Raw genomic sequence first — 18072 nt, 5'->3', positions numbered from 1 at the left:
GCCTATTCAGCCTACGGACTCCTTTTTGAATGGGGCACTATACAGGGCAGCTGGTCCGAACAGATGTCATTTACATAACAATCTTAAAGGCACAGTAGCGAAAACAGTCTTTTTTAATTCTTAGGGATAAAAAGACTTTGGGAAATAGTCATGTATGAATGAATTATTTTAAATACAAAACTTACACAAATCTTGTAATTGGACCTCTGGTGAAAAATAAAGTGCAAGAAGAGTGTAGGATTTGGCCCTTGGCTACATAAATAATAAATATCAGTGTGTGATAGAATGTCGTCTTTCATGCTTCAGTGGATGACGTTGTGGATGAGAGTGACGACAATGAAGACACGGAGGTCGACACGGAAAATGATACAGAGACTGAAGAGGATGAGAAGGACCATAGGGCACAGGTGATTTCCTCCCTAATAGAGCAACATTTACGCTGACAGTACAAAGCTCACTTTGAAAATTTGCTCAGTATGTTTATATACTGTCTTAATCTTGTTAAAATGTTCCTGTGCTATGTTCTATATGTGTCTAGACCAGAAAGTGTTTCAATAAGTGTTTCACCATGTCATAGATTTCACTGAATCTGTAGAGTCCCTTCACTATGTGTAGCAATACAACCACATACAACCAAAACCTCTTATATACAACTTGAGGAAATTGTCTGTAATTTTCTGCAGAATGACGACATCGAGACTGATATCAACAAACTACGACCCAGGCAGGTTCTCACACGCCCGTTTGAGGAACTGAGAGTTTATGAGCGCTTTTTTCGGGAGTTCTCTGAGGATTTTCAGGTAAAGGCTTTTGTATATTTGCATTAACATGCATTTATACACAGTTCACTTCATTTCAATCCAAACAATACAAAAACTTGCTGATAGAATGGGAAGCTTTGGAGCACCCGAACATGACCTAAGGTCACCATGCCCAATGCCAAGCGTCAACGAGAGGGCTATAGAACCCCACTAATGTTAACTAGTTGGTTATAAGCTTCCATTACTTGTTAGCTGCCTTAGTCTTGTAGCTCCAGTGTAGTTTCAGACACCAAACATGTCTTAACTGATCTGTTGACCTCTCACTACAGTGAGCCCTTTCCTCTCTTTCAGGACTGTGAATTTGAGGGCAGTAAATCTACATCCCACTCTGCTCCCGATGCCCCAAAGCCCCTCCGGTCTATCATCATACCCACAGCTCGCTCCACACCTGGACCTTTGACTGACCCCAGAAACAAACCCCCACGGCCAGACAAAGGGGAGCCGCCCCGGCTCAAAGATGCTCCAGTGGACCTGGACAGCATCTCCATCTCCAAAGCTCCGGAGAGCAAGCTAGAGCTCGAGCTTGTGCAGGGCCTCAGCCAGCTGCTGCTGGACGCCTCTGAGTCAGTGAATGGAGGCTGCGGAGGGGAGGGGCCTCAGGAGGAGAGTGGGGAGCAGGCGGTGCTGGAGGTGCCTGACACAGCTGCCCTTCTGCCTCTGCATGACCCTGACCTGTACCTGGAGATGGTGAAGGGGACACGCTCTGTGCCTGGCTACACAGAAGTGGCCTACCCGGATTATTTCGGTCACGTGGCGCCCAACTTTCGGGAGCATATTGTAGAGAGAGTTTATGGGGTGCAGAGGTAAGTAGACAGTAAAGTGCCGCTTTAGATGTTTTTGGAATCCTTTTTGGGTGGTTGCCGTTCTTTTTTCCATCTTTTCATCGCCATCTTTTTGTTTTGCATTAGACATAAGTAACAGTACAACACCAGTTACTGAGTCACTGACTGACTGACTGAACCGACTGACTGACTGGCATAGATAGTCTTCATCTGAGTAAAACAGCAGGTGGCGGTATGCGCTTAATTAAATGAAGCAATGTTGTTTTCCACATGGTCATATGCCAAAAGTAGGCTAACGTAAGGCTAACAATGAAAAGAAAGCAGGAAACATCCATTATTCATTATCAATCATTATTCAATATCATTGAACATCAAACATCATTGAAAAAAAAAAACTCTTAATATAACTGGTACAGTAACACAGCATTGAGTATTTCATGTTTATCTGTGCTTACTGGCACTACTGGCAAGGTGAGAAGTTAGCCCAAAGTTATTTAGCATTTACATTTGACCGACAGCCGATTTGGTCAGACTCTAAAGATGGGACTACACTAAATTCCCGAACTGTTATTACCACTGAGCAGCTTTTCAGTCAGCAGCTGTGACAGAAGAACACCTGAACAACCTGGAATCAGCCAGAAATTAACCAAATACCATTCGCCAAACTTTTAGTCTCATCTTCAGAGTCTGACCAAATCAGACTGAGCCATAAAACTGCCGCAGTAAAAAACAAAAAAGCTGCTCAGTGGTAATGAGAGTTTCGGAATTTAGTGTAAGGAGCTGGAGAACGAACTGCTGGGTGTGCAGTGAGTGAGCGGAGTTCATTGCTGTGATGTAGCAACGAGCTGCTCGTTAAGGGACTATAATTTGGCAGAAGGAATTGCGAACATTAAAACATTTTAAATGCCGCGTTCACAGCCCAATTTATTTATTTCTTTATTTATTTATTTAACTATTGCATAAAAGCAATGGAACACCCGAGGTCGTGTGTTATCGCATATAACATCACAGCTGTCATGATCTACGGCACGAGCCGAGACCAAATCGCTGTTATTTTTGCGATAACACACTCCCTCTCGTGTTCTATTGCTTAATTATATCTCATTATATCAACATAGTTATGAGCAGTAGTAGTACTAGTAGTAGTAGGTGTGGTAGTAGTAAACTTTGTAGATAAACAATCTACTTCGTCTACCTCTGGAGAGAGGTAGACTAGAATGCCTGTACTAAATAATACAAGATAATGCCATAATACTGTGCAGCTGATGGCAGTCCAGCAAAACTAATCTTTGTGTAAAACTGCTTAATGAATTTCAGTTTTTGGCAGTACAATTTGATTTTGTTTGCAGTACTAGAACTTGATTGACACTATAACGCATTAAAAACTATTTTTTGTAACAGGTCAAAAATCTTCCAGGACATTGAGAGACTCATTCACCCCACTGATATCCTGGACAAAGTTGTGTATGACCTTGATTTGCAGAGGTCAGTGGATATTTCTGTAACTTTTTTTTTCCTTATCCATTTCATGCAGTAAAAATGAGTAAGTACTCAGTGCCATATTTTAACTGAATTAAAAAGCCCTTTGTTAACTTTCAGTTGCCCGGTCATTGATGACGGAGAGTGTCTGAAGTTCAACTCGCAGTTTGAATCTGGTAACTTGCGGAAAGCAATTCAAGTCAGAAAGTAAGTGCAGTTTGATTTAATAGACCTTCAATATAGTTTATGTTATGTCTTTTTTGTTTGTAGCCTGACTGAGTGTCTGATTGTGCATGATTCTTATAGGAGGAATGACATTTCTAAACTGTAATAATTGTGATCCCTCAAATATTGTGGATATTTTCTAATAATAGGCAATCCAAAGAAAATTCGTGCATTAGTAATGATAGAATATTACTGCTGTCAGAACAAAACTTCGTATCTCCAAAATGATTTCAGAGAAATAATGAAAAAACATACTTTACTTCCAATGTAAGTCAGTGTAACCAGACTTCCAAGTAATTTGTTATGGCCTGTTCAACAGGCAGCGGGCATTTTCAAATTGAAAAAAAATGGAGAAAAAAGAAAAACAACAAAAATGTTTTGTGTGTTTCAACAGCAGCGATATGCAGAATATTACATTTGACTGTCATTAAATGTGTTCGTTTTTATTTATTCTGTTATTAAATGTCCACAGGTTTGAATATGACTTGGTGCTGAACTCAGACATCAACAGTAATCACTACCACCAGTGGTTCTACTTTGAGGTGAGCGGCATGCGTGTGGGAGTGCCCTATCGTTTCAACATCATCAACTGTGAAAAATCCAACAGCCAGTTCAACTATGGTAAGCCAGAGTACTTTTACATCTAAACCACTTAGCTGTGAGGTATGTTGGCAGTAGCCTAGCAGAGAATGAGTGAATTAAAGCAATAGTTTGGTGGAAAATTAAGTTATCATAGTTCTTCCCATATCCCAGATGTAGTCATCAGCCAAGATGGTTGGTTTCCAGAGTTTCCTTATAGTTTCTCCATGTCATTTGTCTGGTCTTTTTTGCAGAAGTGTCACTTTAAAAACAGTAAAATTATGGCCTTGAACAGCTTGCACCCTAGCTGTTTGCATCCTGCTACTGGTTAAACGCTGTTAGTCAAGACCCTTAACCCCGCCTTTTTGTGTGTAGAACCAGTTTAGCATAGTTCATTTTTCAAGTACCTCAAATACTATATCGATACAGATGTGCACCTTCTTGTGGCAGGCATGCAGGTGCTGATGTACTCTGTACAGGACGCCATCAGTGGCAGCCCTCGCTGGGTTCGTACTGGATCTGACATCTGCTACTACAAGTAAGTGCCGTTGTCTTTATTTGGGTCTGATCCAGGGCTTTTACTTGCTATAAGCGGTGTAAGCAGTTGGCCCCAAAGCTATTTTTCCCCATGAAAGACCATGGCACACATGGAAACACACATTTGTTGTATTTTATTTTATTTTATTTTGTTTTAGATGCCCAGCATCTAGTTATTATTTATTTTCATTATTATTTTTTTTTTACCTTGGATGTTTATTTTATACAAAATGTTATAAATAAAGTTTTAATCCTTTCCATTCTTGCATTGAAAATAATATGATTGGGGTCGGTATGGGGCCCCCAGTAGGATGGTGCCCTGAGTAGGGCTCCCCAGATGCTCAGAAACTGCCCTGCTCTGATCAGATAAAACTTACTTTGTAAATATTTCTCTGTCGTATTTAAGGCTGTAGAGGACGAGAAGGTAGTGATCTAAATATAGCATAAACACAATGCAAGGAGATGGAAAAAGTTAAGTCTTTGTCTACAATGCACCAAAATTTCAGCCACTGATCAAAAGTAGCACTTCCTGTTTTCAGCGGGGGGGTAAAAAAGGCTGAAAATTTGGACTGAAAAAAATCCACTAAAGAGGAGATAGGCCTACAGTGAAATGTCACAATTTTTTGTGACAGATTTTACAAATACAAGATTTTACAAATACTGTAATCGGCCAGCATTGACACATTTTAAAGGTTTTTTTTTTCAGGTTTCTATGAGGGACATAATCTGTTCTCTGTTGTCGAGGATGCTGGTTTTTGTTGCATGTACTGTAGCCTACATGCTGTAATAATTTTTAATTTAGGTTTATTTTATGTAGATTGTTTTTAATTAAATGTCAGTATTTTTGGTTTTCAGCCTAGTGTGTTCTGAATTTTTTGGCCAAGAATTTTCATTTCAGTGCATCACTGTTAATTAATTAGTATGTAATGAATCAAGTTTACACTCAGTTTACATTCTGTTTTGACTGGTTTTAATCTGCACTTAACACCTTTTTCCAGTTTGTTTCAATGTTAAAAAAAATAAATGACCAAAATGTTTTTCTTTCCATAAACCTGTACACACAGTAATAATAACTTTAAATCATAGTAGAATACAAACACAGATGTGGTATGGATTAACAGCACCTTCAATAGAATTTCTCTGCTTGTTTAGCAACCACCTGGGACACCACAGAAAGGGCTTGTAGCATTAGCTCTGAGTGAAAAATAATTAAATATTCAGATTACTTTTGTTATTCCCAGTGATAACTGTGGCATCTAAGGGTTAATGCTGCTGTCCGCTCTATCCACATAGGAACCATTTCTCGCGGAGCTCCATTGCAGCCGGGGGCCAAAAGGGCAAATCCTACTACACCATGACCTTTACTGTGAACTTTCAGCACAAGGATGATGTCTGTTACTTTGCCTACCATTATCCATACACCTACTCTACCCTGAAGGTATTAGCCTAAATCTCTAGATCTACGTTCAGTTTGTATACTGTTCTTATACTGCACCACTGCAACTACCACTGCATGTTTCTTCCTTACAATCTGAGCTCTAAATGCCTCATTAATGTTAGCTCTGTTATTGTGTTAGTTGCAGAGTGGTGTATCATCACTAGTTAAAGCAACATGATGTCTGTCAGGCCTGTGTTTTGGACTTCCCCTCTCTATTTTGCAGTGTGTTCAGTACCGTGTCTTTGGGATTTCCGTCTGTGCTTGATTAAGCCATGGTTAAATTATGCGATATCTACCACTATTATACAGTATCGTGCAAAAGTCAGAGACCTGAAATGATCAAGTACATCTCATTCATTTTTCAGGAGATATTTCTGAGGAGATTAGATATAAGATAATCCATTGCGTACGGAAAGAGAAAGTCACTATCAGATGAACAGTCCGTAAAGCTTTCAGGAGAAAATCAAGCTCCAGATCTGAAGAAATCCACAGGTGTTTCTGTCCATCCTTCCACTGTGAGAAAACAACTCAACACTATGGAACAATTGGCACAGAAAATTTGAGAAATGTAATTTTCTGCCTCCAGTTTTAGGCCAAAAAGTAATAATAACATTTTTTTCAGCTGGAGTCTGGATCTAATATAGTCGTGCTTTACAGCCAGTGACTCCAACCATGGTTCTTTTGTTATTGGTGTTGCCTAATTGCGTGCTTTTGTGCAAATTTGGTTTGTTTAGTTTGGTTTAGCACAGAAATGGGTAGGGTATGATCCCCAATTTTTTAGCAACCGTAAGTGACCAGAAATGAGTTGCAGAGTGTGATGTAATCTGATTAAAACTGGTCTATTCAAGACTGTAGAGAATGCTTTTTATTCACTGTTTGTGCAAAGGTGACTGAGATTTTGGCTGATGTGATGTTTCAGATGCACCTGCAGAAGCTGCGTGCTCTGTGCACTCCTCAGATCTACTACAGGCAAGAGCAGCTGTGCGAGACGCTGGGAGGTAACGGCTGCCCTCTACTGACCATCACCGCCATGCCAGAGTCCACTGGCAATGACCACGTCTGCCAGTTCAGTATGTCTCACACACACACACTCAATCATACATTTTGATCTTATAGCTTGTTAGTGTTACACATTGATTGCATAGGCATTAAATGTAGTTGTATGGAACAGTTCAGACACCCCTGGTCAAATTACATGTTTCGTTGACTTTCTAAGTGAAAATAAATTAACACATTCTCTGCAGAGAACACCCTGCTGCACATTTTATAGCACTTTTACTGTCTATTTACTAAGTTAAACAGATAAAAATAAAACATCAAATATAACATGCCATAATTTTGCCCAGGCCACATTTGTTGTTTTAGTTTTGTCAATATGTTAAAATCAGCAAATAAATAGTAATTGTGCTTAAAAAATAGTAATTGTGCTTAACTTATTTTTACTTTAAAAAATCAGCTAGACAGTAATGTTGAAACTTCTGCATATGACTGTATACAAATACCTATAATAAAATGTCCCATAAATATAATATTTAAACACTACACAAGTTTTAGTCACCTAAGCAAACTGTTTATTGCTGTAGTAAATGTGTTTTTGTCAGTAAATTCTACATATCCTTAGAATAAATACAACCATAAATACTTTGAAAACTAATAAAACCATCTTGCTTTCAAAAAGCTGTTGAGATGTTGTTCACCTTTCTCCTCGATTGTATCCTCGATTGTAAGTAATACTGGGCTGCCATGAGGAGAGCTTTGGAAATGGTTAAATGAACAATGACGTACATAAAATCACTTCTTATTGCATTAATGCCATTTTCATTTTAAAATTAGTATTTGTCTGAGCAAATAAACACGAATTGCCGAATTTGTCTGGAAATAGCTTTTTAAATGTAAATATCTACATGTATAAAAACATTCTAAGTCTAACCCCAAATCTGACCCTAATGTCAAATTCAGTAACCAAAAAGAAATGATTTTTTTCCTTCTGTTTTAAAAAAGTCAGAAAAATGTACCCAAATAAATACACTTTTACAGTGTTGGAGACCACCAAGCAGTAACCGCACCTGCCAGTCAAGGACTTCACATCCACACACAGTGTTTGAGCAGTGTGTTTTGTGCAGGGAATCGGCCAGTCGTGTTCCTGTCAGCGCGAGTTCACCCAGGAGAGACCAACGCCAGCTGGGTGATGAAGGGCACTCTGGAGTTCCTCATGAGCTCCAGTCCTCTGGCACAGAGCCTGAGAGAGAGCTACATCTTCAAAATCATCCCCATGCTCAACCCAGACGGGGTCATCAACGGCAAGTACGTCCACACGCAGGCTTAAAATCATCCAGTCACTACACAGACGGTTTGGTCGCGCTCTTTCTAAACTGTTGGTGTCTTGGTCATTTTGTCTTTTGTTTCTTTGTCTCTTTATTTTCTTTCTTTCTTTCTTTCTTTCTGTCTGTCTTTCTTTCTGTCTTTCTCTCTGCCTTTGTCTTTCTCTCTGCCTTTCTGTCTTTCTCTCTGCCTTTCTGCCTTTTCTACCTTTTCTGCCTTTCTTTCTGCCTTTCTTTCTGCCATTCCTTCTTTCTTTCTTTCTTTGTTTCTTTCTTGCTCACTCTATTGCACATCCACTTTCTCTGCCTATCTCATCTCTGTCTCTTTTGTCCCTGTCTGTTTTTCTTTCTTTCTTTGCTTTCTTTCTCTCTCTCTCTCTCTCACTCTCTTTCTCCCACCTGCTCCTTCTTCTCTCTCTCTCCTCTTTTTTTCTCTTTTTCCATATATCTCGCTGTCTCTCACCCGCCCGCCCACTCTCTTTTGCGCTCTCTCTCTTTCTCTTTCTCTCTCTTTCTCTTGCTCTCTCTTTGTCTTTCTCTTTCTCTTTCTTTCTTTCTTGCTTTCTTTTTCTTTCTGTCTGTCTCTCTCCCTCTCACATGCCTGCCAATTCTCTCTTTTTCTCTTTCTCTCCTTGTATCTCTTCCTCCCTCTCTCTCTCTCTCTCTCTCTCTCTCTCTCTCTCGCTCTCTCTCTCTGTAGTCACAGGTGTTCTTTGAGTGGTGAGGATTTGAACAGACAGTGGTTGAACCCCAGTGCGGAGCTGCACCCCACCATCTACCACACCAAGAGTTTGCTGCAGTACCTCACCGCTATAGGAAGAACTCCACTGGTATTGGCTGAAAACATTCTTCCTGTATTCTGGCCATACTCACAGCACCAAGTGTAAAATCTGAACTCGGCTGTGGTCTGGTGTGGGGTTCATTGGGTCATCATTTCCCAAAATGTAGGCATTGAGAAGCATTAAAGCTATTGTTGTTGTTTTGATACTGCAAGAGTGCGTAGAATGAAAAATGAAATAGATGTCAGAATGGCCGTTAAGTACAAAACATTACACAGAAGCCTAAATATCATTTCCACTCCAGTCCTAGTTGATTGCATTTTCTGCTCCTCCTGATCTAAATAAGCACAACTACATATTTGGACTCATCAGTCTATAAAACTTTACTCCACATCTCAGATGTCCAGTTTCGGTGATACAGTGCAAACTCTGTTGTCTACCAGGTCTTGCACAGTTGGTAGACACTCCATTTTCTCTGTATCTTTCAAATATTTCTTTAACTTCAGTTGTGATGTTGAAACTGCTGTTTTTTGTTGACTTTTTCCACCTTTGTGCAAGTGGCTTATCTTATATCTAATCTCCTCTGAAATATCTCCATTAGCCATTTTAGACACTTGAAATTTGAAGGCAGCTAAGGTTTGTTTGAGTAGCTACTTGTGTGAATGCTAGTGTCTCTTTGAAAGGGAACGTGATGTCATTGACTCTTTGGGAGCAGCTTTTTTTGGCAGGACAGCTGTAAGGGGTTGGTTTTAAGATTGGGGGGAGTTAAAGTGGCAGTGGAGTGCACAAAAGTAAAGAGTGGAGAAATTTAATACTAGTAGATGTCAGTGGTAGAAGTGCTTGTAGAAATACAGTCACAATTTCATGATAAATGGACCAAATTGAAGTGATTCAGAATGATTTGGGATAAATAACAGCAGCATCGACTTAAGAAGCATTAAGTTTTTTCCTTCTCTTGTAAATTTACCATTATGCAGATATGAGGCTTTGTTTGGACAACAACTGTATGTTTTCTGCTTGTTTTGCTAAAGCTGAAAAATGATTTGTGCTTAATGACATTTTTGTCTGGAAATTAAATAAATGAAATATTTCAGTTAACTCTGTGCTTTCCCTTTGTGTGTGTGTGTTTTTTTTTGTGTGTGTGTGTAGGTATTCTGTGACTACCATGGTCACTCACGCAAGAAGAACGTGTTCATGTATGGCTGCAGCATAAAAGAGACAGTGTGGCAGACCAACGTCAGCGCAAGCTCCTCTGACCTGCAGGAGGACCTGGGCTACAGGGTACCACACAGACGCAGACACACACACACATGCATATACAAACCAGAATGGTTCTCTTTTTTCCCTGCTGTCAATTTTTGGCCGTACCACTCTCTACTAGTTGACGCTTAACCACTTCCCGTTTAATTACCATTAAATTCCTGTGTAAAAATGTATGAGAAATGGGCTTACAACTTAGTTTTTGCAATTGAGAATCAAGAAAATTAGTGTATGGATTCAACTCCTGGAATTGATACCAGTCACTTGGAGTTGGAGTCGACTCCAAAATTTCTAGAAATGAACAGCCCTATTGACCAGGTATAGACCGTACCTGCCCAATGAATTTTGTTCTGTCTGCCACTTATTTACAGAAATACTAAACAGAATTAGGTGCATTATTTTGATCTTATAAATTCTTCTGCAGCCTCGTGTCCATAGCAGCAGCTGCAGATTGGAAGAGTACTGTTTAAGCAGATGTGTTTTGTTGGTGTGTTAGACCCTGCCGAAGTTGCTGTCTCAGTTGGCCCCTGCCTTCAGCCTCTCCAGCTGCAGCTTCGTGGTGGAACGCTCCAAAGAGTCCACAGCCCGTGTAGTGGTGTGGAGGGAGATTGGCGTCCAGCGCAGCTACACCATGGAAAGCACGCTGTGCGGCTGTGACCAGGGCAAATACAAGGTAAAATTTAGTGTTAGAAACATTTCAAAGGCTGGGTCCATATTTATCAGACGTATCAGGAAGAATGAGAATGCGGATCTGGGATCTATTTATACCTTTAGCACACACTATGGCCAAGAGTATGTGGATACCTGACCATCACACCTGTATGAGTTAGACATCTTCTTGGAAGGCTTTCCACAAGATTTTGGAGTGTGTCTGTGAGAATTTGTGCCCACTTAGTCAAAAGAGCATTTGTGAGGTCAGGCACTGATGTTGGACGAGTGGGCCTGGCTTGCAAGTTGATGTTCATTGGGGTTGAGGTCAGGACTCTGTGCAGACCACTCTCAGAGTTCCTCCATAGACCTTGCTTTCTGCACAAGGGCACAGTCATGCTGGAACAGGAAAGGGCCTCCCCCAAACTGTTGCCACAAAGTTGGAAGCATACAATTGTCTAAAGTGTCTTTGTATGCTGTAGCATTAACAGTATCCTTCACTTGAACTCCGGGGCCGAGCCCAAACCCTGAAAAACAGCCTCAGACCATTATCCCTCCTCCACCAAACTTTATTGTTGGCACTGTGTGTTCCAGTAGGTTGTGTTGTTCTGGCATCCGCCAAACCCAGATTCATCACTCCAGAGAACACATTTCAGTGCTTCTGAGTCCAGTGGCGACGTGCTTTACACCACTCCAGTCGATGCTTGGTATAGCATCGACTGGAGTGGTGGTAAGCGAAAGTTTGGGCCCCCCTGGTTAACTCTCCTCTACAGACAACGCACTTCTGCACATTTTATTACACAATTACTGCTTATATATGAAAATGCCCTCAAAATATGTTCAGTGAATATTGTATTGTGTGTTTTTAAACAGACCGTATTCGTACCCCACTGTCTTGAGACCACTCTGAAAAGGGGCTAGTCAAAATTGCTTCCCCCTGTTGGGCTTCAGTTCATGGAAATGTATATTGGTGTTATTATATTTGCCTTGTATGACTTAGATTTCTGTTAGGAACACTGAGGGGATATTTTCCCTGACCCTAATTTGAAATTCCACAAGGCCAGTCCAGGCCTCATGATGAGTCTCAGATGTTTGTTGAGCAGACAGTGGGATCAGGAGGAAGCGGGATAGTAAGAAAGGACGAGTCGAGAAAGAAAGAGAGAGGGGCAGTTTCTCCACTAGATGGCACTGTAGGACAGTAGATGATGGCGCTGACGACGATGATGATGCTGAAATCTCTGGTGTGTAAAACGGTGACTCATTCTCCGTGTTCTCTCGACAGGGCAGATAATGGCTCCCCATGAGAGAGTAAAGCAACATGGCTGAAGCTTTCCCCGTCTGTAGTGACTGTATATTTTCTCTGCACTCATAGAGAGGTTTGAACCCCATGTCTCGGGGGGACAGGCAGTGCACGAATTGCACACAAAACCCTGGAGGAAGCAAGGGTCAAGTGCTTTAGATCAAAGCCTGCAGTCCCTCAGCCTGTTAGTTGATCCTCTTCTCCAGCAATTTGAACCAACCTATGGTCTTTAAAGTGGATTTCTATAACTGCCACATGTTCCAGATGACAGTGATTTTCCAGGTTTTAGCCTTCTGAACGAAACCGGTTATTTTATCACGTTGTTGCTGTCATAAGAAAGCTTTGTAACCCAAAAAAAGCCACAAACCTTCGTTTAATTTCCAGTCAAAATGTATAACATTTATATAATGAATATATATATATATATATATATATATATATATATATATATATATATATGTATATGTATGTGTGTGTGTGTGTGTGTGTGTATGTGTGTGTATATATATATATATATATAATGAAAGCATATGTTTACAGAAAATTGAACAGAAACATGATATCACACTTTTCCAGTATTTAGGGTGTCCACCCTTTGTCTTTATTAGTTTTTCAAAGAATTCTGCAGAGATATTTTTCCACACCTATAAAGTTCAGTTTTAGAAGTTGGTAGCATTTTCTGCTCCTCACCATCCGAGAAATCAAACACATTCAGTCATGTTAAGGTCTCTCTCCGTTTCCATTTTGCTGTAAAGTTACAGTTGCACTGATATTTTCGTATGACAATGACTCTGTGTGTGTGTGTGTGTGCGCGTATGTGTAGGGTCTCCAGATTGGGACGAGGGAGCTGGAGGAGATGGGATCTCAGTTCTGTGTAGCTCTGCTCAGACTGAGGCGCCTCACCTCCCCCTTGGAGCTCCGCAACCACCACACGCACCTGCTGGACATGGAGAGTGACCTGATAGAGACACGCTGCAATATCACCTGGTATGTACACACACACATACACAAAACATGAGGTCATACAGACAATCAAATCCCAAAGTTTGGGCACCACTGGTCAAATCACCAGTGTGAGTTATTACAGTCATGTTTTGAGACCTGAGTGTCTGCGACATGAAAGACAGTTCAGAGTTTTGCCTGCAGACACACAGCCCAGCTCTCCTTAATATACATTGTACTTCTGTACACAAAATTCAATCAGAAGGATGTGTAGAGATGACAGAAGGAGCTCTTCACTAGGCCTCTGTCTTATAAGTTCCATCGCTTGGGATTGATGCTTTATAACAGTGTTCTAAACGAAACAATTGTCACTTTGGTTTACGACCCCTTATGGCAGTCCAATGTCATTTACTTCATAATACATCTTACATCATCTTGGAGTTAAGTATTGCTTTATAAATGCATTGTTTAATGTTTATGCATGTGTAACAAAGTCTCTGTGTACAGTTGTATGCATAAGCTTTGGCACCCTTGGTCAAATTTTGTGTTTTGTTGATTTGCTAAGTGAATAAGTTAACACAACAACTCCTCTGCACATTTTAATGCATAACTTCTGTGTATTTGCTGAAGTTAACATAATGAAAAAAACAAAAAACATGAAATGTGACCTGTGCAAAATTATGGTACATTTTATATCTTGTTTTCTTTTTCCAATATGTTAAATATGTTTTCCAATATGTTAAACAAAATAAACAGTAATTGTGCATTACAATGCACAGAGGTATATTCTCTGTAGAGGATGTGTTCACTTATTTTCACTTAGAAAATCAACAAAACGTAATTTGACCAGGCGTGTTCAAACTTTTGCGCTCTAATTCAGGCCAGTATGAAGATACTGCAAAATGAATGCTAATGGTCCATGCTGTCTTTCGTCATTTTAATATCCAAACAAAAAAAAAAAACACACAAAACGTTGATTCTCGTAAAGACACTGAGCTAAAGTAGACAAAACAAAACATTTTATTTAGATTCTTAAGTGAAGACACACACATTACACCTACCTTTTCATGCTTTTTACTCAAAATGTGTTGGGCGGAAAGGAGCAGAGTTGTTGATGTTGAGACATTGAGATCCTTTTTTTTCTCATATGAATGTTAAGACCATGAACTGACTTTCCTACAAAGGGTCACCTTGTCTTAGTCATGGGAACAGTATGCTTCTCACCTCTCAGACAGAATGAGCATATGGCTTCCAGACATTAAAAAAACAGACTGAAAACGATCACAACTGTAATAGCTATGATGATATCAGAGTCTAGAAGCTTCTGAAGAACATACCTCTGCCTCTCCCTGCTTGTTTACTTCTTTAATGGATGACCACCCCGCCCCACCCCCCAAGTGTGTATCTTCCTTCGCTCTTCTAATGGTCAGCAGTACTTGAGGAGCTTTCAGTCACGCAGGGCACTCCGCACTTGAGTGAAGTAAGCGAAGCACTCTAGCCACTCTCCTCATTACAGCCGTCTAATCACCTGATCCGAAAGGCCGCTAATCCAGTTTGAGGCGGCCCCCAGTGTCTGACCCCCCTCCCCTCTCCACGTCTCTCTGGGATCCAGTTTCTCACCCCCTCACACCATTAAAACCATTAAAAAGCCACTGAAACCAGCCAAACCACCAGACCACGGAGAACACACGAAAACATTAAACCATTTAACTGCTTAACAAGAGAGCCATAAAACCATCATCGCATTATTGTATTAGAGAGAGAGATGGAGAGAGAGAAAGAGAGAGGGAGACAACAGGAGAAGTAGATTGCTTTGTGAGGGTTTTGAACCACTGAAAGATTTCAGGCCACTTTTTAGGCAACAGTGTTAGCGTACTGGACAGCGCTGAACGGGGTTATAAAAGGATGCACCTCATTTACGAAAGAAAGCAAAGAAACGGTTTAAAGTGTGTAAAAAGGACCTCAAAGACGTAGGCACAGTGTGCTGTTACAGGCCCATACTCTATGTTTTTCTTGCATCATAAATGCAATGGTGTGCAAAAGTTTTGGCACCCCAGTCAAATTATGTTTTGTTTATTTTTCTACGTGAAAATAACATCCTGTACACACAACACGCTTTTGCACATTTTAATGCACAATCACTGTTTATTTGTTCCATTTAACATACAGGGGGCACAAAAAAACATAAAACATGGCTTGTGCAAAAGTTATGGCACATTTTATATTTTATGGTTTTTCCCCCCAATATTTTAAACTCAGCAAGTAAATAGAAAACTGTGCAGTAAAATTCAAAGAAAACTGTCACATTTGGGTTTGTTCACTGTTTTTTTCACTTTGAAAATCAACAGAATATGTAATTTTTCTAAAGAGTGTTCAAACCTTTGCATACAGCTGTATATATAAGTTCACTTATAACATTTATGTGTCTTTGTGTACCAAAAACAGTCATAGTTCATTTCCCCACTTCTCTTTATCTCTCAGCATTTATTTTTGTTATTGTGCCGTTGAGACTTATATATGTAAACAACTTCTGTTCTGATTGGCTGCCCTGCACTGTGGCTCGTGCCGAAAGCGACCTGGGTTGAAATGCATGGAACAAATTGTTAAGTTTGGATTGAAATCCACAGGTACATTAAAACAATGATGCAATCGCTTCCCGACAGCCAGGAACAGCACAGCGTTTAATTGTTTTTCCTGACATCTTCCTCTCCAATAACTCTGCAATAGACTGTCTATAATAATACTCCTTAACATCTCAGCCTGAATGAGTGAGAGAAATTGGTGTAGGCTGAAAAGACTGGCATATGTGAGTGCACTCATGGTTGTGACCTCAACTGTTTTTGCAGCTTAGTTAGACTTTACTGACTGTTTTGAAACTTTACAGTGTTCTCATAGCACATTATATGGTCCCTTTAAAATAAATCTATTTTGCTTGTTTATTTAAATGCCATGTCCAGTGCAACATGTTTCAGATACAAATCATATCTCCCGCAACATCTTTTGCTGTTAACGAAGAATGAATTGACTGACTGCTGATGGTATGTGTGTGTGTCCTGTGTGCCCTGCAGTCCCACCACTTACGTGATGGAGGAAGATGAGCCTACATTTCTAGAGGAAGTGGACTACAGTGCCGAGAGCGATGAAGAGAATGACCCGGACGTAGATCATGCCCACCTGGACCCCAGCTCTGACCCAGAGTTCACCCACCAAGACTCTCTGACCTGAGCTATAGTAATGCATACCAAATTCAGCTTCGCTACACAGCCCTGCCTACACTATACCAAACCTTTCCACAGGTGAACTGAGCCAGAATCGGTTCTGACACTAAGATATTAAAATTCTGTCTTAATCTAAATAGCCTCATTTTAAACACATACCTGAATCCTACTGGACAACAACAACCTGATACACTTGCTCTTGAACATAACCGAATTAGGTACAATTAACAATATGTAGCTTTAATAAACTAGAGTAATGGTATAAGGTCAAGTTCATAGTATTAAATCACCAGTCAACCGCAAAACATGCAAACCACATATTGTTTGTGATTCTCCAACTAAAAGTATGTAAAGATATAATCTAACTGTAGCTGTTCATTAACTAAATGTTAATATTGCTGAACACTTGAAGAAAACCAGGTTTTCACAGTTTGCCCCGAATGAAGATGCTTAACTTTACTTAATGCACTGGAGCTACAAGGCTTATGTTGCTAACGAGTAGTGGAAGCTTACACTCCACCAGTTATGCAGCACCGCTATCCATTTTTGTAGTTAACTTTGGCTGGATCTCAAATGGCTCTCTACTCCTCTTAAAGTGTACTGCATAGGGCATGAAACTATGGCTCCTACACCCACATATTGTTCTAAATGTTAGATAGAGAGCTGTGCAGCTAATGACTGAATATGATGACTTTCTATTCCACACATGAAGCTCTATTCAGGTGTGGAAGCCATTATTTCATGGCCTACATAGTGCACTATATAGGGATGAGGAAGCCATTTGATACTCAGCCTATGTTATAGTGTCAGAAACCACATAAACAGTTCTGTTTGGGGATTTCCACTGATTTTTCACTTTTTCTGCAATTTAATCAATGTAGACAAAGTCATTCAGAGTAGTTGGATCTGAAATAGTTCACTGTAGAGAAATACAGGTTACTTTACAGTGATGGTGATAGGAACCAGGGGTTCCATCAACTGAAATATAGCCATTTTATTACTACTGACTAGTGAACTTACATGTCTTCTGAGTTTTTATATGCAGTGTTGATGGTAAAATAGTGATAAATTAAAAAAAAAAGATTTTTTTTAATGGGACTGTTTTGCCTCCCTGCACCCCTCTGCCATAAACATAAAAATATATCTCAATAATGTCGTAAAACAATGATTTGAAGCATCAGGCAACATATTCATAATCATTTTGTAAAATAACTTTCTGTGATGTATATTTTAGAGGCCCTAAACTCTTCAGATGTCTGGTTCCTATCACCACCACTCTGAACAATTCTGACTCAGTAATTTTCTCTAGAATGGCGCATTTTACATCAAACCACCTTGAATAATTTTGTTTATATCTTTAAAAAAAAAAGGTAGAATTCCCTTTTAACTCAATGTGGTTTAAAGCAAGTGTATATGCTTCCATTACTTGTTAGTTATGTTAGCCTCATAGCTCCAGTGCTAAACTACAGAAGCAAACTTCAGACACCAGACATGTTTTGGGGTAAAGGGGAAACTTTGTAAATTTGATTTTTGGCAAACCGCTGCTTTAATATTACTCAACACCTTAACAGTCTTGAGTCTTGCTCACAGTCCTTAAAGAGAAATCAATGGTGCTACACATGGACGCTTCACAGTCCAGGATGTTCACTTCTCAGCAAAGCTGCCTCTTCTTTAAACCAGTGTGACGTGTTACGCACAAAAAGCATTATCATTATATCATCTGGTGTTTAAATATACAGTACA

At 39.9% G+C, this 18072-nt stretch overlaps 1 protein-coding gene across 5 annotated transcripts in view; it reads left to right on the top strand.

The window, feature by feature from the left end:
• The window catches only part of agtpbp1 (ATP/GTP binding protein 1), a 36497-nt gene extending 19270 nt beyond the window's left edge, over positions 1-17227 (top strand). For all 5 annotated transcript variants that reach the window (XM_036578583.1, XM_036578584.1, XM_036578582.1 and 2 more), the window contains 15 exons: positions 307-407; positions 684-800; positions 1113-1624; positions 3005-3088; positions 3203-3289; positions 3780-3928; positions 4337-4424; positions 5717-5861; positions 6781-6931; positions 7985-8165; positions 8883-9012; positions 10111-10242; positions 10718-10894; positions 12993-13156; positions 16180-17227. In XM_036578583.1, the coding sequence (XP_036434476.1) occupies positions 307-407; positions 684-800; positions 1113-1624; positions 3005-3088; positions 3203-3289; positions 3780-3928; positions 4337-4424; positions 5717-5861; positions 6781-6931; positions 7985-8165; positions 8883-9012; positions 10111-10242; positions 10718-10894; positions 12993-13156; positions 16180-16336 (2375 nt within the window). In that variant the 3' untranslated portion in view covers positions 16337-17227. The remainder of the gene's footprint in view (positions 1-306; positions 408-683; positions 801-1112; positions 1625-3004; positions 3089-3202; positions 3290-3779; positions 3929-4336; positions 4425-5716; positions 5862-6780; positions 6932-7984; positions 8166-8882; positions 9013-10110; positions 10243-10717; positions 10895-12992; positions 13157-16179) is intronic.
• Positions 17228-18072: the final 845 nt, after the last annotated feature.

The sequence above is a fragment of the Colossoma macropomum genome, unplaced genomic scaffold, assembly GCF_904425465.1.
Source record: "Colossoma macropomum unplaced genomic scaffold, Colossoma_macropomum, whole genome shotgun sequence".
Classification (NCBI taxonomy): domain Eukaryota; kingdom Metazoa; phylum Chordata; class Actinopteri; order Characiformes; family Serrasalmidae; genus Colossoma; species Colossoma macropomum.
Note: the sequence above shows the minus strand (reverse complement) of the source record. Positions and strands in the feature narration are given on the sequence as shown.